This window comes from Cetorhinus maximus, chromosome 2 (assembly GCF_964194155.1).
Source record: "Cetorhinus maximus chromosome 2, sCetMax3.hap1.1, whole genome shotgun sequence".
Taxonomy (NCBI): domain Eukaryota; kingdom Metazoa; phylum Chordata; class Chondrichthyes; order Lamniformes; family Cetorhinidae; genus Cetorhinus; species Cetorhinus maximus.
The window spans coordinates 217,086,472-217,112,499 of NC_135880.1; the positions used below are offsets into that span (position 1 = coordinate 217,086,472).

General features: G+C 45.1%; 1 protein-coding gene across 4 annotated transcripts in view; it reads left to right on the plus strand.

Moving 5' to 3' along the window:
- The window catches only part of pcsk7 (proprotein convertase subtilisin/kexin type 7), a 222,319-nt gene that overhangs the window by 66,118 nt on the left and 130,173 nt on the right, over positions 1–26,028 (plus strand). For all 4 annotated transcript variants that reach the window (XM_078532565.1, XM_078532592.1, XM_078532583.1 and 1 more), the window contains 2 exons: positions 11,028–11,166; positions 20,378–20,478. In XM_078532565.1, coding sequence (XP_078388691.1) covers positions 11,028–11,166; positions 20,378–20,478 — 240 coding nt within the window. The remainder of the gene's footprint in view (positions 1–11,027; positions 11,167–20,377; positions 20,479–26,028) is intronic.

Sequence of the window (26,028 nt, forward strand, 5' to 3'; positions counted from 1 at the left end):
TTTTCATGTCCCCTTTTTGCTCTCTTAATTTCCTTTTTAAATTCCCACCCCCCTACAGATTCTATACTCCTCTAGGGCTTCCGCTGTTTTGAGCCCTCGGTATCTGCCATAAGTCTCCCTTTTTCTCTTTATCCAATCCTGTATATCCCTTGACATCCAGGTTTCCCTGGATTTGTTGGTCCCACCCTTTGTCTTTACTGGAATATGTTGGCCCTGTACTCTCCCTATTTCCTTCTTGAATGAGTCCCACTGCTCTGACGCAGATTTACCTAAAAGTCGCTGCTCCCAGTCCACTCTGGCCAAATCATATCTGATCTTATTAAAATCGGCCTTCCCCCAATTTAGACCTCTGATTTCTGGCCCATTCTTGTCCTTTTCCATAACAACCTTGAATCTAACGGAGTTATGATCATTATCTGCAAAACGCTCCCCCACTGATTCTTCTACCACTTGCCCGGCTTCATTCCCTAAAATTAAGTCCAGGACTGTCCCCTCTCTTGCAGGGCATTCTACGTACTGGCTTAAAAAGCACTCCTGGATGCATTTTGAGAATTCCGCTCCCACTAAACCTATCACACTATGACTAACCCAGTTAATGTTGGGGAAGTTGAAATTCCCCCACTATATATTAAAATCGGCCTTTTATTAATATAGTCTAATATTTTTACACTTGTCTGAAATTTGCCTACATATCTGCCCTTCTATTTCTCTCTGACTGTTTGGGGGCCCATTGTACACTCCCAGCAATGTCAACTGTTAGATCAAGGAAGAAAGACTTGCATTTATATTGTCCCTTGCACTGTGTCTTGAAGCTTTTTATAGCCAATGAAATACTTTTAAAAGTGTAATTTGCTGTTTAAACAAGGCAACAAAATTCTGCACAGCAAGTTCCCACAAATGGCAGTGTGATAGTGATCAGATGATTGTTTTAGTGATGCAGTTTGAGAGATAATTATCAGCCTGGACACTGGGGAGAACTCCTGTTTTTACTTAAAATAGTGCTGTGGACCCTTCTGCATCTGCCTGAGAGAGCAGGCGAGGCCCCTGTTTAATGTCTCATCCAAAAGCTGGCACCTGTACTGGAGTGTGAACCTAGATTTTTGTGCTCAAGTCTCTAGAGCCTTGTAGGCCTTTCATTAACACCACAGTGTTGGTAACATGAGGATAATCATTCTGAGGACACTTTTTTTTACCCACCTGAGCTGAGAATGTTACTGACCTGATTGATGGGAGTCTTCCTAATTATGATGATAAATCAAATAGCGTTGGTTATTACTGGTCACTAAGACAATCCAAAAACGGGTGGACACAAAGTTAAGATGAACACAGAAATGATTAAAAAGCAGAGGTTAGAAAAGCATTCATTTAAACAGAGGATGAGTAGAATGTGTTCGGAATCATTGTTGAGTGCATAAATGCTTCTAAATGGAATCTGCTTGGAAACAAGGAATTTAGGGAAGTAACAGGAGTCTTTCATTAGAATAGGTGGCTTAAGTGGAGAAAGGCATTGATGTTAGCTTGATGAGCTAACTGTTCAAAATGTTTTTGAGCCATTTCATTTTATGTTTGTGTAGCTGACCTTAGGCTGTGACACAATGCCCTAACAGGACAGAGTTATGGGATCATGAAATGGCTATGGCACAGAAGGAGACCATTTGGCCCATCGTGTCTGTGCCACCTCTCGGTGAGAGCAACTCAGTCAGTCCCACTCACCCGTCTCTCCCCTGTAGCCTGCAAAATCTTTCTCCTCGGATATTTACACAATTCCCCTTTGAAAGCCACCACGGTCTCAGGCAGTGAACTCCACACCCTAACCACGCGCGCGCGTTTATATTAAAAAAAAGAGTTTTTCCTCATGTTGCCTCTGGTTCTTTTGTCAATCACTTTAAATCAGTGTCATCTGGTTCTTCATCCTTTCACTAAGGGGAACAGTTTTATCTCCATATTACTGCCCAGACTCCTCGTGATTTTGAGCATCTCCGTCAACTCTCCTCTGAACCTTCTCCGGGAAGAACAGCCCTAACCCCTCCAATCTATTCACTTAACTGAAGCTAATGGCTCGCTTTGTGGGAAATCTGTGCCCAATGCAATGCACAAAAATATATTTTTTAAAAAAAGAAAAGCCTTGGTTCACATTAGAATCGGGTGGTTTATTGAGCTGCGTCACAAATTTCAGGAGGACAGTCCTTAAAAAGCTGATTAAGGACTGCAGTTCTCATTGAAAAGAAAGGAAACGAGTTAAATTTGCACTCCTTGTACTGCCACTTTTTAAAAGGACAGGGTTGCAGTATGAGCTAAGCGGAGAAAAAGCTGAAAAGGTCACATAATGGAGTTTGGAACAGTAGCTTTTACATTTCTGATTAAATTACGCTCGTGTGCTTTTTAAGAGGGCTGAGGTTCAATGATAGGAATGTTACATTTACTTCAAAGCCATTAATAACCAGAACAGCATCTGCCAACCCAGTGACCGAGGTTCTTAAAGTAAACAAACTCCCCAAAGAATGAGTCAGAAGAGCCACCCGCGATTTACAAATGAAAACTCCATCTGTTTTTTTGGAGAAGACTGCTTGACAGGAATAGTTAAATTACCAGATTTCCTTTTAGGAGTCGTTATGGACTCCGTTCCAACAATGGCTTGTGACCAAGATTTCCACGTTCTGCCATCCTGTAAAGAAATGTCTTCCAAACCCATCACTCTTGAATTGTTTTCTGTGCTTGGCTTAAATTTTGTGCCCTCTTGTTACTGCCTCGGTGATCAATAGCAACAATCCATCACATTTCTTATCTTTACTCTTCAAGATCTTGAATATAAACGTTAATGGGCTTAGATCACAATAAGTTTAACGTCTCTCTCTTTGCATTATCCATGTTGTGTATCAGTACGAAGCAAGAGTGCTTGAAACTGATGCCATGCTTGTGTGTGAAAATGCAGTCTTACGGCACAGATATTCCTCCTCTTCCCTGTCAGAGGGAGGTCAGATAAGAAACTCTCAGAGGATCATAGGGAACAGGAGCAGGAGTAGACCATGCAGCCACTTGACCCTGCTCCACCTGGACTTCATTCAGCAACCACCACCATAATGCCACCTATTTTCTTGAGTCAGGATCACTTATCTAAGTAGGGTAGGCTCCCACTCTGCCTCTACTATGTGGAGGGAGTCTGTTGCTGCCAAGACAGATGAATGTTTGGTGGAACTGGTCGCGACGCCTCAGAGTCGGTTTTGATATTAAAGGCGATGGAAACACCCTAAGTGCTGCTGTGTAACACTTGGAAAGGATTCTGAATCAGACGACTTCCAAGTGATGAATCTCACAGTCATTACGGCATGGAAAGGAGCCATTCAGCCCGTCAAGTCCGTGCTGGTTCTCTGCAGAGCAATCATTTTCCCGCTTTATCCCCGTGGCATACAAGTTTATTTCCCTCAAATTCCTATCCAATTTTGTTTTGAAATCATTGTCCCTGCTTCCACCACACCCGTGGGCAGCGAGTTCCAGGTCATTGTCACTCACTGCAAAAAAATTCTGCCTCATGTTCCACCCCTGTGTTTCCTGCCCAATACCCTAAAACTGTGTTGCCTAGTCCTTGTACCATCAGCTAATGGGAACAGCTTTTTAAAAATCTTATTTTTTACCTTGTCTAAACCCGTCATAATCTCTGTCGCAGTCAGAGTTTGTGTGTTATCCTGCAGCCCATGATCAGTATGCTTGTACACCCTTGGAGTGTGTAGTCCAATTAAACAATCCAGCAGCAAGCTTTTGTGAGTTTAAAAGTAAAAATTTAAAATTAAACACAACGCCTCTGACACACTCGGTCTCACTCTCGCTCCCACACACACACAGAGATTGGACACAGATAAAGGTCATGCACTTTTACAGATTGATTTACGATCTTCGGTCTCCCACGTGGCACACCTGTGGTCTTTTAAATGGATTTGATTATTTAAAGTTGGATGAGGGTCTTGCAAAGCAAAGGGTTCACAGTAGGTTGTGATGTTTCTTGTAGTCGAATAGCTAGAAAGTTGATTCTCAGGCGAAGTTTAGACTGGAATAGGTTACGTATTCTGGCTACGTAATGTCTTGCATCTTGTTTCTGAGTCAGTTCATAGACAGACTGAAATGATGCTCCCGACAACTTTGGTGGTACTGCCTGCAAACCACTCTTAGCCAATACTTAAAAGCAGGCAAAAACATGGTTACCTCATCATGTGACTTCCACAAGTTCAAATCTTTTTCAAGTAAAGTTGTATTTATGTTGATTACACAACCCTGTGTTGTGGACAGTGATAGGGGCCATTCACTTCTATCTGCCATCAAATGAGTTTTTATCTTCCTTTTTATTCAGTATGAAACATAAAGACAGGTGGTCTGGAAAGCTCCATAGTCTCTTGTGTTAGCTCATCCTTAAACAGAGAGATTTGTGATGTCCCCGGAGGGCTGTGAATGTCCATATTTAATTAGGTATTCGCTCGAGACCATCTGTAGCTCAAATACCAAGGTTATGTGATTTCCAGCAGCCATTTTAATAGCTTGCTTGTGCCCAGTTTTCTTAGAACCATTGACCAAAAGTTTATAATATGACATCTTGTACACCTTTCTCAACAGATCTGTCCTCAATCTCCTTTGCTCCAAGGAGAACAACTGCAGCTTCTCCAACCTAACTTGGAACGAAAACCCCTCATCTGTGGAATCATTCTGATGAATCCTCTGAATGATCTTGGAGACAGAATGAATGATCATATTTACTTATCGACAAGCCCCCCCTCCCGCCCCTGCCATGGACCCTCCTCACCACCACCCTCTTCTGATCTTATGCAGCAATGAGTCAGAGGTGGGAAGAAAGTGAGAACAACTAGAATCCCAAGGCCTATCCCTACCTCCCACGCCCTGTGGTACAGAAAACAAGTCGGGGGGGGTGGGGGGGGGCTTATGTCAGTTTTGTGGGGGGTAAGTGGTGGGGAAGGAAATTTAAAAGGCTCATTTTAGTGGGTGGAGAGTCAACAATAGGTTTCACAGCCCCATTTTCCTGTTTGGGACCACCTGGAAATTGCATAGCCCTGCTAGAAAATTCAGGCATATCTCTTTCATAATTTTTAAGCTCACTGTTCAATCCATTGGAAATTTCTTCTTTGGGTTTGACTTCTGAAGATGAGGAGGTTTAGAGGGGATGTGAGGAAGAATTTTTTCACCCAGAGGGTGGTGGGAATCTGGAACTCACTGCCTGAAAGGGTGGTAGAGGCAGAAACCCTCATAACATTTAAGAAGTATTTGGATGTGCACTTGCGATGCCATGGCATACAAGGCTATGGGCCTAGTGCTGGAAAGTGGGATTAGAATAGTTAGGTACTTGTTTGACCGGCGCAGACTCAATGGGCTGAAGGGCCTTTTTCTGTGCTTTAAACCTCTATGACTCTATGACAGATGTGTTTTTGGCAGTGTGGAGGAGGGGTCATTTCCAGTTTAGGTTTGCTGTAATTAACCATAAAGTTAAAATTCCAAATGTACAAGCAGCAAGTTCTAAGTTTGCCACAGCCTAATAAACAGAGGAAAGGGTGGCCTTCGTAGGCAGGAGTTCCACGCAACCTTTGTTTATCTTCCTCAGTTGAGTTTATCCAACTCTCAGCTGTTCCATTTCCTCAGAGCATTCGTTTGTGGACAAGGACTCCATGAGCATTTTGAACTAATTTCAAACAAATTCTCTTCAGACAGCCTTTGCCTCTACCTGGAGAGCAGTTTGTTTGGTGACCTACCTCCACACTTGGTCTAAATATTTATTGTAGGTGTCTCCACTTGGAACGTAGCTGACTAATTCAGCTCCGCACCAGTGGGCTGATGGGATTTCTGAAGTGAAAATTCTCCAAGCTAAATAATTATTGCTCAGAATAATGCCTGAGTGTCTCAATGTGTTAAGGTAGAGAAGCTCTTTGGCTCTCTCTGTGTGTGAGCTCTTAAAGATGTAGGTGCCTCAGCCATTCTGAATAGGCTGCATCTGTTACCAGTGCCATGCTAGGTGGCACTTCACGCACACATGCGCGGTTCTAGCGTTTTACTCCATTATGTCATTGCAAGCGACAGATTAGGCAGAGAGCAGGAGCAAAGATGGCGCTGCTCAGATAATCATGGCTATGTTTTTAGGCGGCATCTTTTTTAATTTGGTCACTGGATTCTTGTGCATGCGTGGACCATGTGCAGACAGCTATTGGCGGCCATTTCGCCTTGGGCACAGACAAGTGTTCTGAATAAGGTTTTTGTCCTGGGATTGTGATGATGCTGCTGCTAATTACAAGATAAAACCTTGTAGGTGGACAATTGTTTCCACTGAATCTGTTTTTATTATTTCTCGTTTTCGCCCCCCACCCCCTCCCTAGCTTAAGTGCAATGATCTATATTAAAGGCATGAGATTATTATGTGTAAATTTTATGTGTATGTGCAATGTTATTAACTTGGCAAGAGAGTGGTCTATTCTGACCTCTCAATCTTAAGCATGCTGTGCTTTCTTTTCCTCATTCCTTGTTAATCTTTCTGTAACCTTCAAATCACCATCATGAAGGATATCAATCCCCCTCCCCTTTTAAAGATGTTAATTCCACACTTGTACCTGCCTGAGGGGTCCAGCTGACTTTTTGTTTCTAGCCTAGTAGCTGTCAAGATCAGAAAGGAGCTGAGAGTGTGACTGTGAATGCAGCAAAACTACAACAATTCAAAGCTCATCAGATTATATTTTGGGCCTCTGTCTTTAACTTAAGGTAAAATGGAGGAATGAAGGGTGTCATGTGACCTGTTCCGAATTCTGCCCACAACAAACCTGGCTGGCGTGGTTGTTAGAGGGATGTCCAGACTCTCTAACTCGGAAGAAAGTGCAAGATATTCGAACCTGTAAACAATGACCTATTGACCAACTGCACTGTCAGTGGATAGGCAGTTAGTCTCCAAGTCTGAGGGAGGTGTTAAGATTGTCAGTAAACAGTTATGCTTTAAACTGTCAAATTAATTCCAAGATAGAATAGAGTTGGGTGTCTGGAGGATAGCTAATTAGCATTTCTACCTGGTTACAAGACCCATGTGATGCCTCGGAGATGGGCTTTGAAATGGGAAGAGTCCATAGCAAGTCATTGTAGAATCAGGCTGCAGGTTTTCCTAAATGTATCACTGAACCTCAGACAGAGTCAATCTGCAAGAATGTGAGAGGAAGAGAGGGCAGAGAGATAAAGGCACCAAGTCTCTATTGTTCCCCAAGCAGGATGTGGGTGGGAGCACACGCTTGGATTGAAGAGATGAAGTTTGAGTTGGGCTTAAACGAAGGTGGAAGAGTTGCCTAGCTTAGGCTAGAGGGAGGGATCTCTAATTTGTCCTTCACTGTCGAAAATCAGTTCAGGGAGTAGAAGTTATCCGGCTGGAAGGGGATCATTTTGAACTGGTTCCTGGAGAATGAATTGTCCACTTAAGGGACAGAGTAAAGTTTAACCATGGCAGTGGAATTTTTGGTAGTGGCAAAAGTTTAAATGGGGGCATCTTTTCTGTGGTTTAGAGTATAAGTTGCCTACTGAAATAGTGTTTGGTCATTGTTGCTTTTAGTTTGTTTGTTACAGTAAAAGTCTTTAAAACTTGTAGCCTCATGTGATCATTTTAGTCATTCACTGGAAGTTCAAATTTCTTTTTAAAAGTATTGTTCTACGGGAATCGTAATAGTTCACAAATAAGAAGCCTGCAGAGAGGAAAAAGCTTGAACATTCGTGCTTTAGAGTTTCCAATTGTGTTGAATTTACTTCTTTCTTTGAAGGTGTACTTTGAATGCTGTTAAATAATTCCTTTGTTGTGTTGGAAACGGTTCCGTCCAAATAGTTTATATAGTCTACCTTCGTCAAATAGAAATGTGTTCACGGCTATTAACAAATTGGGGAAACTGCTCAGCTTGGGCTTGTTCTGTAAGGGAGGCTCATCTCCACTTATTTATAATCCAGCTATGTATTGGAGACCAATTTTTGAAACATTGCTTGTAATATGAAACTCTTCCCAACCCCCCCTGTCATTGCCAGTATAATGGAAGTATAGAAGCTAACAGCAGTTCTTGTAATGATAAACAGACTTGATGCAGGTCTCTCCCCTGGCACACGGCTGTCAAATATTAACACATAGTTACAAAGTAGGTTTACAGAACATTGAAGTTAAACAGAGAAGGTGATGGCAGAATCGTGCATTGTGACAACTGCTCTAACGTACGTGTTGCGATAGTGGGGTAGGTTCTCGCCAGGTCATCCTTGGTGTAATAATCTTGTGTTGTGCTGCAGGACGCTTAAGTGGGTAATAGAACCAAACAATTTATAAAGATGGCATTTCTGAGCTTCTCTTACTTGACGGGTTGTTCCTGATCTTGTCACTTGATCGGTTCAGTAGGGTGTGGCAGTGTAGTGATGCAGTGCCTGCAACCCAGAAGTTGGGACTTGAAATCTCGCCACGAAACTGGATTCACTAAATCTAGCAATTTATGGGCAGGGTGCCCAAAAATACAGCGACCATGAAAGTTTCCAGATTGCAACAAAAACCCACTGCTTCAGTAATTTCCTCCAGGGAAGGGAACTTGTCCCTCTTTCCCAGTCTAGCCTTTTATGTTATTCCGGTAATATATTGGTTTTGACTCAACGCCACTGCTTGGGGCCTAACAAGCTGCTCACTACATAAGGCCCAGTATCATCATCTCATGACAACCAGAGAAAGTTGCATTTATAGCCTATGTTGGAGTTGCCCAAATCTCTGGTACCGAAAAAAAAACTTAAATGGAAGAAGCAATGGTTAATGGAGTGAGTTAGTGTTGTACATAAAGAGCTTTGCATTTTCCTTGCTCGATCCCTGACTGCTGAGGGTACAGAGTAAATTAGATCTCAAGTTTTTTTTTCAACTTTGTTTTCTCTTTTGACTTTCATCCTTTACTGCTTCCCCCTGTAGGGCATTTATTGCCTTGCTAAGCTGTAGTGGCACAGGTATGGGGCACCCATCAATATCTGGTTAGGCTCGAATGGAGCCTTCAGTCAATTCCGGGGACAGTATTTTAGGAAGGATGTCAAGGCCTTGGAGAGCGGGTGCGGAGGAGATTCACTGGAGTGATGCCAGGGATGAAAGACTTCAGTTACATGGAAAGACTTAAGAAACTGGCTTTTGTTTCCTCAAGGCAGAGAGGGTTAAGGGGAGATTTGATAGAAGTGTTCGAAATCATGACAGGTTTTGCTGGAGTAAATAAGGAGGAACTGTTTCCAAGAGGACACAAATTTAAAGTAATTGGGGAAAAGAAAAACAAAAGTGACATGAGGGGGAAAAAAAGTTACACAGGAAGTTGCTATGACATGGAATGCACTGTATGAAGGGATGGTGGAAGCAGATTCAATAGTAAGTTTGAAAAGGGAATTGAATAAATACTTGATAAAGAAATTCTGGGCTATGGGGGAAGAGCAAGGGAGTAGGACTAATCGGAAAACTCTTTCAAAGAACCAGCACGAGCATGATGGGCCGAATGTCATCCTCCTTTTGTTGTATCATTTTATGATCCAAGCGCCCATTCTTTGCCGCTGGTGGGACCAGAAAATCTCACCCTTTCTGTGTGAGCCTTGACAATCAATGTTGGAAGATATTTTAACGCGTGACAACCCGGTCTACCCCAGCCCTGCCCTCATCTAACATCGCCGTTGGTTGGAAAGCATTTGGATTCCCAGCGAAGTTTTCTCCTCCAGAAGCTAAGACCAGTTGTAGCAGCCCCACTGCTGCTTTTGATGAGATCGAGTTAGCACGGACCGGTGTTCGAACTTGGACCCTCCCTGATGAGGGCCTCGCTGAGCCTTTTAGCGAAGAGTGCTGCATACTTCAAACACGACATAACTTGCTCATTCATCAGGCCTCGGCCCTGCAAAATCCAGACCAGGGGGTTTGAAGACTGGAAGTAACTGGATGCCATGGTTGGAGGGTGGGGTGGAAAGAGGGGTCAGAACCGTTTTCAAAATTTAGTATTTTTGGGAGGAGTACACATTGAGAATTGCGTTCACGCAAAGTGTTGTTACTGGAGCTTCAACAAAGAGCATCGGTGATTGCATAAATTTTTTATACCATGTCTACTTGATGTGGAAACCAGTCAGGAATGCAATTCTAGGCTTTGTTTTTTTCAAACTTAATTGTGCCTTGCTGGCAAACACATGAGCGACAGTAGCATACCGGTAATGTTACTGAACGAGTAACCCAGAGGAGTGGTCTAATCCTCTGGAGACATGAATTCAAATCCCATCACGGCAGCTGGAGAAATTTAAATTCAATTAATTGATAAATCTGGAATAAAGTGCTGCTTTCATTAATAGTGATCATGAAACTACCGGATTGTCATAAAAACCTACCTGGTTCACTGAAGCCTGCTGTCCTTACCTGGTCTGGCGCCTAATGTGTGATTTCAGACCCCCGCAGCAATGTGGTTGACTCTTAACCGCTCACTGAAGTGACAGGTGTAGGTGTTTCCCCACTGTCTCCTGAACATCAATTAGGGATGGGCAATAAATGTTGGGCCTGCCGGAGATCCTCACATCCCAGGAATTAAAAAAATAACCCTGCAGGTGCTGGTGGGTGTAGCGCAGTTACTGGTGGGAGAAATTTGACTACTTATAGAAAATATATTGCATTGCATAAAAGTCTTGGTTCAAGTGAGTTTTGTCCCCTGAAGCATTTTGATGCCAGTGCACACAGCCAGCTAAATAGCATTGTTGTGATACATGCCTCAAAATATAGAGTATGGTTTACGAGAAAACCAAACGAGTAAAATCATTTTCAATTGCATTCTTTCTTTCCGATTTCTTTTAATTCAAGTTAATTGGCCAATTATCTGGACCTCCTGGACTTTTCCCAGAAAGACTTATGTTGGCAAGAAAATATTTAAAACAGTGAAAGGAATGGATTGGCACTTCCTATTTAAATTGTTGCATAATTTTTTCAAAGCATACCATTAACGTCTATTTTCTATGCTAATTGATGCTCTTTACACCTTGTGACCTTTGTGCAGGCTGCATTACAGCATGGAGTGATGGTTGGTCGCCGTGGCTTTGGGAGTATTTTCGTGGTAGCCAGTGGGAACGGAGGCCAGTACGAGGACAACTGCAACTACGATGGTTATGCGAACTCCATCTACACCATCACCATCGGTAAGCCACAGTTCAAGGATTCCTGTGGGGAGAAGGTTTTGGGTGGGTGGTGGGGGGGTGCAGGGTAGGGGGAGAGGGAGGGGCAGAATTGAATAAAAAGGTTGAAGTAGAAAAGCATTTTCTTGGTGACCGGTCTCTGCAAACTGATCTGGTACTTGGTTCAAGTAGGATTGGTGGCCTAGTTTATTTTGTACAGTGGTTCTAGACTGCGTGTGCTGAAGGTAGTGTTTCACAGAGTGATTTGTGTAAAGTTGACTGTTGGGTCCTTTTTGTTTAAAGGGTGAGTTGCAAGTTATGTCTGTACTCAAAGTCCGTGACTGCATACAATGTCCAGAATGTTACATTTTGGCTCCGCCTCAAATTCTGGATCAAATGTAAACTCTGAGAGTTCCTCCCGCTCCATGTCTAAAGGAAATGAAAAGTTCCGTTAATTTTTTTTTTTAGAATTTTTTCCCTGACTTGGCAGATAACCTAGCGGAACGCCAAGATACGTACAGTACACAATTCGAACAATTGCATTGTTTGATGACATTTCAGTGACCCTAGCAGAATCGGAGCATTAGTGTTCCACGGGGATTTTGCACCACTCCCAAACTCCACGATTAGAACCTTCAGTACTGGAACTATTTCTCCACCCTTTTTTTAAAGGAGCTAATCAGCCTAAATAATAGTGTTTGATTTATCCCCGATTACTCAATAGGGAATCTTGATGGCAATTATGGATGGGCAATAAATGCTGGCCTAGCCAGCGATGTCCACATCCCATGAACAAGTAAACACTCTTGGTTGGAGAACACAGATAGTTCTTGTCTGTAGTGCTTGCATGAAGACTAAGTGTGAGGGTAAAACTGTGACCGATGGAATTCAATGTGGAGAAGAGTGAGGTCTTCCACTTTGGGTCCAACAATTTGGGAATACTTTCTTAATGCTGATTGGTTAGAAAGTTGTGGAGGAGCGAAGATAATTGTGTATCTAGGCACACAGCCAGACAAAAAGCAAGTATAAAAAGACCAGTGCAATGTTGGCCTCTATTTCCAAGAGGTTTGGAATACAAAAGTGAGGAGCCAACATTTCCTAGCCTTCAGCTGGAGTACTGCATTCAGTTTTGGACACTGCACCTCAGGGAAGATATATCGGCCCTGGAAGAGGCTCAGTGCAGATTTTACAAATAGCAGGGCTTAAAGTTAAATTAGGAAGGCAGGTTGCAGAAACTTATTTCGTCTTCCTTTGACTTTAGAAGGCTGAGAGATCCAGTCAAGGTGTTTCAAATGATAAAGGGAGTGGATAAAAGCTATTTTCTCTTCTGGAAGATTCCAGAACAAGATGGCACAATCAGAAGTGAAATCAGGAAGCACTTTTTTTTATTTTTACACACAACGCTGCGGAAATCTGGAATTCTCAAAACCAAAAGGCTGAGAGTGTTTGGTCCACAGAAATTTTCACGTTTGAGATTGAGAGATTTCTGTTAGGTACGGGTATTGGGGATATGGACAAAGACAGGTAAATGAAATTCAGGTATAGATCAGCCATGATCTAAATGAGTTGCAGAAGAAGCTTGAGGGGCTGACTGGCCTTCTCCTCCTGTTCTTAACCATACTAACCATGTTAATGTTGTGCTGTTGTCCTCCATTTCTCCAATGATCGTTGAAGTAAAAAACTACCACGTTTCTTTTATCTTTCAGTAGCAGCTGAGACTTAATGTGAAAATACCGTTTTTTTTGTTGACACCTGGAGTTTGTTTATGGCAGTAACTGAAGAGTTTGGAAGCTTCACCTTTTTCCTACAATCTGTTGAGCCTCCTCATGACTGGGAATTCTAGTTGGTTTGGGGAATCTTCAGTTGCCAGATGTTACAAACTTTGGACTTGATAAGATGGTTATGTTTTTAACTGTCTCCTTTAATTAAAGGTAAAAATTAAATAGTTTGGAGAGGTTGAGATGTCTCCTACAAAATCTGCCTGGAGACCAAGCCCCCATGACCTGCTTGCCACGCAACAGGGGCGCAGGTTAAACTTGTGGAAGGAAGGTGCAAATCTGAACACATTGACACAAAGGAGAAGGCAGCTGGCCTTGCTGTACCCAGACACTCAGACTCCGGGCAGAACTTTCCCTGCAGCAGGTCTAATGGTGGGCGGGGTGACAGAGAATGCAGCGGGAGGTCCAAAAATCAGTTTCACACGGGCGTAAAATGACGACAGGATCTTCCGCTCCAGGCTACTATGGCAGGTTGCACTTCCTGCCAGAGGCCAATGTGAAACAGATAAGCATCCGGCTAATGGGATGTAGCTGAAGGCCTGCTCAGAATCGACTCCTCACGCCTGTTCGTCTGCAATGCCAGCAGTAAATCACGCTGGTCCAGAACGCGCCTGGGACCGACATGGCATTTAAATGTTGGCACTTACCTTAAGAAGGCCTTTAACAGCTTGCGGAGGTGAGGACAAGGTGGAGGCCTCCAACAACTGGAACCTGGAATGCAGTGTGCACGACAGGGTGGGTGGAGCATCAACCACGCGGATCTTCTCTGTGCCGCAGCATCCAGGAGGTGGTTGTTCTCGGCGCAGGAACTTCTTCCAGAGTTTGGATATTCCAGCAGCTGGTGGAAGAGGTTTTTTACAACTCATTCACGGGATGTGGGCTTCGCTGGCTGGACCAGCATTTTTGCCCATCCCTAGTTGTCCTTGAGAAGGTGGTGGTGAGCTGCCTTCTTGAACTGCTGCAGTCCTTGTGGTGTAGGTGCACCCACAGTGCTGTTAGGGAGGGAGTTCCAAGATTTTAACCCAGTGACAGTGACGGAATGGCGATTGGTTTCCAAGTCAGGATGGTGAGTGACTTGGAGGGGAAATTCCAGGTGATGGTGTTCCCATCTATCTGCTGCCCTTGTCCTTCTAGATGGTAGTGGTCGTGGGTTTGGAAGGTGCTGTCTAAGGACCCTTGATGAATTCCTGCAGTGCATCTTGTAGATGGTACACACTGCTGCTACTGTGCGTCGGTGGTGGACGGAGTGAATGTGGATGTGGTGCCAATCAAGTGGGCTGCTTTGTACTGGACGATGTCAAGTGTTGTGGGAGCTGCGTCCATCCAGGCAAATGGGGAGTATTCCATCACACTCCTGACTTGTGCCTTGTAGATGGTGGACAGGCTTTGTAAGTCAGGAGGTGAGTTACTCGTTGCAGGATCCCTAGTCTCGGACCAGCTCTACTAGCCACAGTATTTATATGGCTAGCCCAGTTCCGTTTCTGGCCAAGGGTAACCCCCGGGATGTTGATCGTGGGGGATTCAGTGATGGTAATACCATTGAACCTCAAGGAGTGATGGTTAGATTCTCTCTTGTTGGAGATGATGATTGCCTGGCACTTGTGTGGCACGAATGTTACTTGCCACTTGTCAGCCCAAGCCTGGATATTATCCAGGTCTTGCTACATTTGGACATGGACTGCTTCAGTATCTGAGGAGTCGTGAATGGTGCTGAACGTTGTGCAATCATCAGCGAACATCCCCATTTCTGCCCTTATGATGGAAGGAGGGTCATTGATGAAGCAGCTGAAGATGTTTGGGCCGAGGCCACTACCCTAGGGAACTCCTGCAGAGATGTCCTGGCACTGAGATGACTGACCTCCAACAACCACTGTTGGGCGGCAAAGATCTGTGGAGGGTGGGTGGGTGGGGTGGGGGTGGGGGGGAGGTTGTGATGGAGTGGGGGGGGGGGGGTGTGTACAGGTGTGAATAGGCATAGGGGGCGGTGCAGAGGTGTGGAGTCTTGTGGGGGGCAAACTGAGGGTAATTGTGGTAGATGGAGATTATGAGGGTTCAAGGGGACAGTGGGAACCAGGAGGGTGCGAGTGCAACAGTGACGTGTGAAGGGACACCATGGGTTGTTGGTGGGGATGCGGAAACTGACTCGTATTTGGGAAGGTCGAAAGGATGAGGGCGGGCATGTCTATGGTTACAGGGGGCGGTGGGATTCTTGGGAAGGAAAGGGACCTCTATATTAACTTGGATGAGACGAAAGTGATAGGGGAGGGTTGAACGTGATTCTGGGGAGGTCTAGGGTTATGGAGGAGAGGGTGCGGGTGATTGGGGGAGGGGTAAAGGCGTTAGAGTACAAGCAGAACATCACTACCACCATGGCTGGTCACAACTATGCAGAGCCTGGTGGTGGAGATCTCGAGGTGCCGCATGGGTTCTTGGCAGTGAGCGGAGATGGATGTCATCTCAACTGGACAACTGAAGGGGAATCCCAGCATGCAGTTTTCACAATGCTAGGGACAGACAAGAGTGTGAAAGACAGAGGCTCGGTGTGCGCCAGAGACTTCTTGCACCTGACTCGCAAGGGCCCTGGCAAATACCTTTATCTCTCTGCAGATGCCTCATTCTTGGGGATGGGGTGTCCCTGCTGATTAGTTGGCCCAGTTGTCTTGGATGGCCTTGGCAGCTGTCCTCTGGAGACCTGAGGCCTGGAGACCCCTGGCTTACTTTGGCTGTCCTGCTGTTGCACCCTCACCTTCCTGGCTCCCACTTCCCCCTTTAACCCTCACCATCCCCTCTTTCCACAGTTACCCTCAGTTTGCTCCCCGCCACCACCCGCAAACCAAGACTCTACCGACCCCTCCCTGTGAACCTCTCTCTTCACATGCCTACATGCATCCCCATGCCCCTTCACACCTCAATACTCCCCACCTCCCCCCATGCTACTCCCTCGGTGGTGACAGAGGACAAGGCTGAAGGGGTCACAGGCAAAGGGGATTCGGAAAAGCTGGACAACCTCCGAGTCCTAAGTAGAGGTCCAGGGGTTTCCAGCAGCTGCTGCTCCTCCCTTTGGGTGCCTAGGCCCTGCCTGACTCATTGCGAGGAAGGACACCCGGAGGGAGGTTGAGGTGCCCCGTCCCCAACTCGCATAGCCACTGCACAAGCTCACCCATGGCTACGTGGAATTTGTGCCAATATCATGCGGCCCTGGCTTCATTAATTATGCACTCGAGTGCTTCTCACCACGGGTCTTAGTCCCAGATGGGAAAATTCTGCCCCTTGAGTCAGTCAGACAGAGAGATCTGGGAAAGAAGACCCACAACAGGTGCTGCTGTGCCAAGCAGAAGAAGGTTCTGCTTTTGGGTTAAGCACCAAGCAGAGTGCTGGTGAGGATGGATTCCCAGTTTGAAGAAACAAAGCTGGTGGAGATTTAAAGGGCAAAGAAGGCGCCTTGCCACCTGAAGCCCGTTCAGTTATGCTCAGAAGAGTATGAGTGAAGGGGACTTTGCTTGAAAGGACCCTGGAAGATTCACCCTGGTGGGGCAGGGTGAAGGGATGCTGTTAAAGCCAGGAAGAGCTTGGGACTTTAAACACAAGACTGCATTTCTGCTGAGAGTGTGGTGTAATGTATAACGTGGTTTGGGGTTTTCGATTGTGTTAAGAAGTTAATGGGGGGATATCTTTTCTGTTGTTTCGTGTATTAGTTGCTTCCAAGTAATATTTAGTCAATGTTGATTTTAGCTTTGTTTTAGTAAAAGCCTTAAAACATGAAACCTTGTTGTGTGATTCCTTTGTGTTGGTCACTGGGAAATTCACATCTCTTAAAAGGTCCCTATGGGGATCGTAACATAGTGACAATGATGAGTTGCTGCACCGTGACCGTACCATATCAACTTCTGTCTGTGCAGGAAGAAATGCTCTCTTTTCCTCCATTGGCCAGTCAGTCATTTAGAGAAGTCTTCTCACCAGTACATTACCTCACCATGGTCAGAGAACTAGAGAGGTGTCACCAATTTGTGCCGTTGCACATGCTGTGTCTTTCAGAGCAGCACGTTCACAACGTGGGCGCAACTGGTCAATGCCAGCTGCGTTTTTCACAGTGCCCGGTCCTCGCTGCACTGAAGTTCACCGAGCAATTGTCCAACCTCAAATTGGAGGTTTGTTTCCTAATCTCGATGTTGCTTTTGCTCGATTTGAAATTGGAAATCTTGGCAGTTATTTGCCAAGTCAATGGAAAATGAAAACGAGCATGGTGGTTAGCAGGCTGCTAACTTGCTGTGAGCCCATAGCGCACTGTTGGCATTCAACCACCACTGCCACCTCCCTAAATGAGTGCTTTTTTCAACAAACCGATGGGTCTTAGACCAATCCTTCGTTTTTAAAAAGAGTATTCACACAGTGCCCTCACTAGAAACTCCTTGTAACTCTATAAACCATCATAAGGAAGTTTAGTTGTATTTTTGCAATTGTTTTTTTCAGAGTTTTTCAGATGCTGCCCAGCCACTGGTTGTTTGATGGGCCAGATCCTGCCATTTCCAGGCCTCCTTTTCCTCCCTTGTGGGAAGTCATCTTGTACAAATTAAACTTTTCTCCCCCACCGTCTCGTCAAAGCCACCCAGGTGAGATGTGGCTTTGGCTGCCTGAGATGCAGCTGTTTCAGGAACACCACCTGAGCTTTAGAAAGTCACCTGCTGACGCGTCATCCAGTTCCTGTTTCACACCAGACTGAGCTTGGCAGACGACCAAGATTCCCGAATCGCCACCGATCAGTGCCACATCCCAGTGTGGTTATTACGTTTCTTTTTTTTTTCCCCCCGCAACGCAGCTGAAGCCAGACTGAGATCGTCCAAACTAAAACAACCAGCAATCAATATTAGGCTGTCTGCCTGAACTGGGTTCCAACCCAAACCCCTAGATGTGTGTGAATATCTTCTTAACTCCAGTTTGAGACCTTTTGTAAAATGATTTTAAAAAATGAACGCATTGGTAAATGGCAACTCCGTGAATAACCCTAACCCTAATCTCCCGTGAAAATGGTGCACTGTATAAGTGCCTCTTGATTATTCTTTTTCATACAGGGTGCTAGTTTCAGTCTAGTTGAGCTATAAAGTTTACAGCCTGAACAAAGAGTGCGTGTAGAATCGTTTAATAGTGATGTTTACATGTATATGTACTTAAATCCTTCCCAAATTTTCTTGTGAAAATGATCTATAGTCTCTTCTCCATCTATAAGAAATAGGAGCAGGAGTAGGCCATTCGGCCCCTCAAGCCTGCCCTGCCATTCAGTAAGATCATGGCTGATCTGCCCCAGGCCTTAGCCCCTCTTTCATGCCAGCTTTATAGTTGTATAGTTCTTTATAGTTCTCTTTCGTTTTATTGTATCTTTAAGAATGGATGACATTTTTATTATTCCCCCAACCTGTATTTTAATTGTGGAATCAGTCCTTTTTAAATGTGCTAGACTGTCTATAAATCCATTGCACTTCTAGACTCTTTCCTTGAATGTGCAAGTAAATATTTAAACATGTTGAAGTATCCATTGGGAATAATTCATAGCAAAAAGAATGGTTATTTTAAACTTTTTGTATCATAAATCATAAAAACCAAAGTGCCTTGAAGTAATTTACTGAGATGTTAACCCCTTTTGTGGCAATGACATGATTGACAAATCTGCTGCCAATCTGGGGTGAAGATTTTGTGAAGATAAGCAATTTGTGTGAAGGGTGAACTGTCCATGTCCTCCTGATTCAGGCTGTTCAGTTTTAATTGTGAGAGGAATAGGGCTTTCAACTCAGTGTAGTGACTTTTTAAGGCCAGCAGTGAGAAAAAGAAAATATAGCTATCTGAAATTAAAAACAGGATACATTACAAGCGCACAGCATCTGAAAGGGCGAGGGAGGTTAATGTTTCGAGAAGGAACTTACATCAGAGCAGCTGTGGTATCCCACCCAAAATGTTAACTTCTCTATGTTCCCTCTCTCTCAGATGCTAACTGACCAATATATTTGCAATGTTTTCTGTTTTTATTTTTTATTTTTATTTTCATTTTCATTTTATGCCCTGCAGGGAAAGATAGTTTGCCTTACACGCTCTCCAAGAGGGTAGCCCTGTCTTGTACACTGTGGGGAAAGAGTCTTTAAAAGTTAATATGGGCAGGATCGGAATTTTTTTTTCTCTGCTTTGGGTTGTGCTACTGCCACACTATCAATGAGGATGTGACATCAGTGGAAAGGCTGCAGTTTTGGAAAGGGGGACATAACTCATGCCAAAGGGAAGAAAACGTGTTTCCTTTGTTGCCCCTTGAGCAGCCTCTCCTCACCAGCCCAGTGGTGCGTATTGAAATGTGTGTGTGTGTGTGTGTGAGAGAGAGAGAATGATATTGATCATCATCATCTCTCACTTAATCTTTTCAGCGCTCGAGTTTGCGTACACCGGCAACAGTATTCCATCCAATACCCTTGGAGACCATCGCACTCGAATGACACACTCCTGCAGAACCTCCTTGGGTCAGTTCATGACAGTCTTGATGGCACGCATTCCCCAGAGACTCCTTTATCCACTCCCTTTAATAAATCCCATTAAACAGTCTGGTCGGCTCCGGTAAGGCTGAAGCAGCAACAGTAAAATTGTCCAGTTCACAGTTGCTGCTCTAACCCTGTCTTTGGCTTTCTGCCCTGCTTAACAATATTGCACAGACACAGCTCCTTGTAAATGTACCCTCAATGTCCTCCCCTCTGCTGCAGCTTTCCTTTGTTTGCAGCTCCCATTGTCTGGCACTCATCTTCTGTTTTTAACTCCCTTACAGCTGAAAGTCAAATGTTGCTAGGTCGCATGGACCAGTATTTCTTCTTATTCAAGAAAATTACAATTGATGCAAACACTTAAAAGTCCTTTCCAAATGTTCCTAGAACCATGTGCCCCGGACATTTTAAAGAAAGTACAAATTTTCTTACTGTACTGCTTCTGGGTCAAAGGTCGTCACGAGAGGGATTATGGTCATAAGATTATGGGTCTATAGCTAGGGCTGCTGTCCTGATGGAGCAGCTGAAGGCACAGCCATCAATGGTGGACCGATTAAAATTGCTTATGAGGTTAGAATTGGAGAGGAGCAGAGACCTTGGAGGGTAGTGGGGCTGGAGGAGATTATAGTTCGGGAGATTACAGTTCCTTCTAACCTGAGCGTAAATGTGCCGCATCATCGCTGGTTACATTTCTGTTATAACTTGCATTTTTATGCAAACAATTCGCTCAATGGATTCAGTCCTAGAAGCTGCTCGTGACCAGTTTTTAGAGGTATTGCTAGAACAAGAATGCCTGGTGTTTAGCTCCTTCTAGAGTATGATGTGTTGGAATTTAATCCCTGGTGTAGAACTGGTGTATTTCTTGCTGCCCTGGTAAACACTGGTTTCTGAAGTGCTGTAGCTTTAATCTTTAATAGTGTCTCCCTTTGTTCTGTCTCTATGCAGGGGCAGTCGATGAAGAAGGACGCATGCCATTCTATGCAGAGGAGTGTGCCTCCATGTTAGCGGTCACCTTCAGCAGTGGCGACAAAATGATGAGAAGCATCGTAAGTTCGCAAATTGATGCTCTGTCCTTCGAAACTTGGCATTCAGTTAAAATTAAGTAAGATCAAGGCACAAAGGGGGAAAGTCATCCAGCTAAAATTGTGCACGGGTGAGCCTTCAAGGTCATTGAGTGAGATTTTATAGAAGAAAAACTGTGGGCAGAATCTTTCGCTCGGCGATCAGGCGCACGCCAACCCCGCTCGAGCATGAAATAACGTCAAATGGCGTCAAGGTGACATCATCGCGCGCTCGCGTGATATTCCGGTCAGTGGGCGCGTGCGGGAGTCGGCAGTGCGCCCGCCGACTATTAAGGCCATTAATGTGGTAACCAATGGTGATTTTTCGTAGCCCGTCCAACGTTACAGTTAACAGGCGGGCAAGTTGACTAGGTGGGCCTTTGCCTTTTTGAGGAAAACTCATCCAAGGGCGGGATGAGGTATCCAATATTAATTTTAAAAAAAGGTAAAAATGTTTGGACAGAATTTACATCAGCCACGTGCTCAGGGGTGACTGATCCTGACGTGTGGACGTTTCTCGCGGCATTTGAAAATCTTTATTTTAGGCTTTTGGATTCTTCAGCTCCCTGAGGCAGCTCTCTGCCTTCGGCGAGGTTTCAGTGCGCGGTCTCCAGCGCCTGCGCTGACTTCAGCGCTCGTCCTCCTCCCGCCGCCCCGGCAGCGCTGAGCGTTTCAGCGCGCCTTTCAAGCTGGCTGGCCGTTAATTGGTCGGTTGGGGGCCAATGGCGGGCGGCGGCGGCACGTGTCCAGGCCACTCCTGGGCCCGTCGACTGCGCCCTCATGCTGAACTCAAAATCCTGCCCTGTGAGTATTTTCCAGATTTCCAATGTTATGATATGGCTTTATTCTTGATGAAGGGGAGCCAGTAGATCTAGTAGTATATTTGCATTTCCAAAAAGCATTTGATAAGGTGCCACACGCAGGCTGATATGCAGGATCGGGGCTCTAGGATTTGGGGAGTAATATAGTAGCATTGTAGAGATCACATCGTGATCAGTGAATACAGTATTCTAAATTGGAAGAAGTACAAGTAAATTGCTGTTTCGCCTGGAAGGAGTGTTTGGGGCCTTGGATGATGAGAAGGGAGGAGGTAAAAGGACAGGTGTTGCATGTCCTGCGCTTGCATAGGGCGTCATAGGAAGGAGAGGTGTTGGTGAGGGTGACTGAGGCGTTCGACCAGGATATTGCAGACGTCCCTTTCAAAATGCTGATGAGGGGAGGGAAAGATGTATTTGGTGGTGGCACCACGATGAAGATGGTGGAATTGGAGGATGATCTGTTGAATCCGGAAGCCAATGGGATGGAAGGTCTAAGGACCAGGGGCGTCCTATTGTGGTTTCTGGAAGGGAGGGGAAGGGATGAGAACAAGTGTGTACAAAATGAATAGAGATGCATTAGAGCTGCTGGGACAAGCAGAAGTGGGACCAAGTAGATGGTCACTCTGAGGTGGACCACAGAATGTAGGGATATCAGGGGAGGAGGGAGTGGTCGAATGCCACAGAGGCTTCTAGGAGAAAAGAAGGGGTGGGGGGGTTAATTTGGCCTGAGAATCATGACTTTGACTGTGGTGGCCTTGATGATGCGGGTTGGCTGGAAACCAGACTGTAAAGTTTTGAGGAAGGGATTTGGAGAGAAGTGAACATAGAACTGGCAACAACACATCTGAGGGACCTTGAAAAGGGGGAAAAAAAAGATTGCGTATGGCACAGTTGGAAAGGACAGAAGGATTGAGTGCAGATTTTTTGAGGAATGGGTGATGGCAGTTTTGAAGGTAAGGAGAGCAAAGCCTAAGGAAAATAAGCTGTTAATGATGTTGATATTCAAGTTAATTCAACAGTAACAGTGGGGAGTGGGCTGAAGGATATTGCAGCAAAATGTGTTGCAAGGAATGAAATGTAACATGTCATAAAGTTTGAATAGTGATCCTACATAAATCATAGTGGAAAATAGACTGAACAAGACATTGCTGCCTGACATGGTTCTACTTATTAACTGCCTCCTCATCACTATGGACGTCCAATCCCTCTACACCCCATACTCCACCAGGATGGTCTGAGGGCTCTCCGCTTCTTCCTTGAACAGAGGCCTGAACAATTCCCATCCACCACCACTCTCCTCCATTTGGCTGATCTTGTTCTCTCACTGAACGATTTCTTCTTAAATTTGTCTCACTTCCTCCAAATAGAAGAGATGGCTATGGGTACCTGCATGGGCCCCAGTTATGCCTGTCTCTTTATGGGGTATGTGGAACATTCCTTGTTCCAGTCCCAATCAGGTCCCCTCCCACAACTCTATTTTTCGGTACATCGATGACTGTATCGGTGCTGCTTCATGCTCTCGTCTGGACCTGGTAAGATTCCAATTTTGCTTCCAATTTCTACCCCTCTATCATCTTCACATGGTCCATCTCTGACACTTCCCTTCCCTTCCTTGACCTCTCTGTCTCAATTTCTGGTGATAGACTGTCCACCAATATTCATTACAAGCCCACCGACTCCCACAGCTACCTCGACTATAGCTCCTCACACCCCGCTTCCTGTAATGGATTCCATCCCATTCTCTAAGTTGCTTTGCCTCTGTTGCATCTGTTCAGATGATGCCACTTTCCAAAACGACGCTTCTGACAATTCTTCCTTTTTCCTTAACCAAGATTTCCCCCTACTGTGGTTGACAGGGCCCTCAACCGTGTCCGATCCATTTTCCGCACTTCTGCCCTCACACCTTCCTCTCCCTCCCAGAACCATGATAGGGTCTCTCTTGTCCTCACTTTTCACTCCTCCAGCCTCTGGATTCAAAGGATCATCCTGCGCAATTTCTGCCAACTCCAGCATGATGCCACCAACAAACATATCTTCCTCTCACACCGCTCTGTCAGCATTCCATAGGGACCATTCCCTCCGGGACACCCTGCCTCTCCCCTATTACCCCAACATGTCATCTCCCTCCCACGGCACTTTCCCATGCAATCGCAGAAGGTGCAACGCCTGCCCCTTTACCTCCTCCCTCCTCACTGTCCAAGGGCACAAACACTCCATTCAGATGAGGCAGCGCCTCAGTTGCACCTCATTCAATTTAGTCTACTGCATTCGCTGCTCCCAATGCGGTTTCCTCTACATTGGAGAGACCAAACGCAGACTGGGTGACCGCTTTGCAGAACACCTTTGGTCTGTCCGCAAGCATGACCCAGACCTCCCTGTCGCTTGCCATTTCAACACACCACCCTGCTCTCATGCCCACATGTCCGCCCTTGGCTTGCTGCGATGTTCCAGTGAAGCCCAGCGCAAACTGGAGGAACAGCACCTCATCTTCCGATTAGGCACTTTACAGCTTTGCAGACTTAACATCGAGTTCAACAACTTCAGACCATGAACTCTCTCCTCATCCCTTTTTAAATCTTTTTTAAAATTCATTTTTTAAAATTTACTTTATTTTTATTTTTATTCATTGTGTTATCCCCCTTTTTTATCCCTTTTTCCCCAACCACTGCCCCCTACCCCCACCCCACCCCCAACAAGGCCATTCGTTCATTGTTCATCTTTCACAGAGTGCTGACCCTTGTTCTACTATTCACATAGTCTACTCTCTTACCTTTAGGCCACTATCAGCACCGCCTATAGCCCTTACCATCACCATTAACACTTCCTTTGTCTTGTGTCCATGGCATCTTTGTCAATCTCTCTTTAGCCCCCACCTATCACTGACCTTCTATCCAGCTTCACCTGCTCCACCCCCCCTTAAACAGAATAAAATCCATCACATTTCTACTTTTTAGCTCTGAAGAAGAGTCATACGGACTTGAAACGTTAATTCCGTTTCTCTCTCCACAGATGCAGCCAGATCTGCTGAGTTTTTCCAGCATTTTCTGTTTCTATTTCAGATTTCCAGCATCTGCAGTATTTTGCTTTTATACTGTAGAAGAGAAACCCTGCCCATTTATTATAGAGGTGTGGCAATGAGAGAAATTCTTGATATCCTAATTGTTGAAATTATAATAGTATGAGTTTGTGTGTTTGTCTCTTGGTTCAAAAGTAACCCCTGGCTGCATTTTAGTTTTAAAGCTTTATATATATTCCACATTATTGGGGATATTTAATCTCATGTTTTCTCTTCACTGACCACCCCCACGTCCTGCCCGACTCTCTGCACAGGCTAGCAAGGGGGCAGGTCTCGAATCCACCCCAGCTGGAACATGCTGTTGGCACCCACCTGATCCACACCAGCCATTCGGCCAACTGCCGTGCCCCCACCCCGCCCCCCACCTCCAAGGAGTCCAAGTTGCTGTGGCAATGTACTTTTACATGCATGTCGTAGCCTAGAGCTATGAACAGTGATGATAGAGACTCCCAATTTCTTTCCAACATGTGGCTAACCAGGAATCCCTCTTGCTCCTACTGCCTGCCATTGGAGTGTGTTGGCAGGATTTGCAGCTTGATATTCAACCTGTTTTAGCATCTTCCTTGGCCATCAAGTCCTGGAGTGGAACTTGAACCTAGAGCTCCTGCCTCAGAGGCAGGGACCACCCACTCCTCCACATGACCTTCTTGGGAAATTTGGACGTCTGAATTTGTCAAACGATAGTAAAAGAAACTCGCCAAACGCTGGCCAAACGGAAAGACATCATGATGGTGTTTCAATACAGTTAACTAAGTATCTTGGAAGTGTAGTTATTGTAATGTAGGTAAATGCAGCAACCATTTTATGCACAGCAAGGTCCCACAAGGAACAAAGAAATTAATGATCAGATTATCTGTACTTTATTAATATTTGTTGGAGAGATAAATATCGGCCAGGACCCTGGGAGAGCTCGCCTGTTCTTCCAGTAGTACAATGGGATCCTTCCCATCCACCTGAGGTGGCAGATGAAACATCGATTTAATGTCCGCGATTTTCTGACCCCATCGGGGTGGGGCCTGCCATTGGAGATTCGGCAGCCCAGCTAAAAGTACGTTGACTTTTGGTGGGACTGGACAATCCCGGCGATGGGGGGTGGGGGTGGGGTGAGAAAATCCCGCCCAATTTCTCATCCAAAGGACAAGAGAGGAGAAAAATGTAGAAGTTGTAGGGGGACACCAATATCAATTCATACACCAATAAGGTGTCAGCCTTGGCTCGGTGATTACTCTTGCTTCTAGGTCAGAACATTGAGAGTTCAAACCTCACTTCAGCGACTTCAACAGAATCTGGACTGACGCTCCATGTGCAGTAATAAGAGACAGCTGTACTGTCAGAGCTGACGAAATTAATAAACATTTCATGCCGACCCTCCAAATCTGGGCTTTTAAAACACATGGTGTGATGGGGGACTTGATCCAAATATCATGTCATTATTTTTTAAAAAGGAGAGCTCACCAGAAAGCTGTAATCAGGAGGATCTCGGGTGGGGAAAGATACCATATGGTGCCCTAGGTCAGACCCACAGTATGTATTGAGTTAGCTGATTTCAGATGGGGCAGTGAATGGGGTTTTATGGTTTGGTTTTATTTGGGAGAGGGGTCTTTGCCAATGTTCTACTGTGATCTTTTATCCAGTGACCCT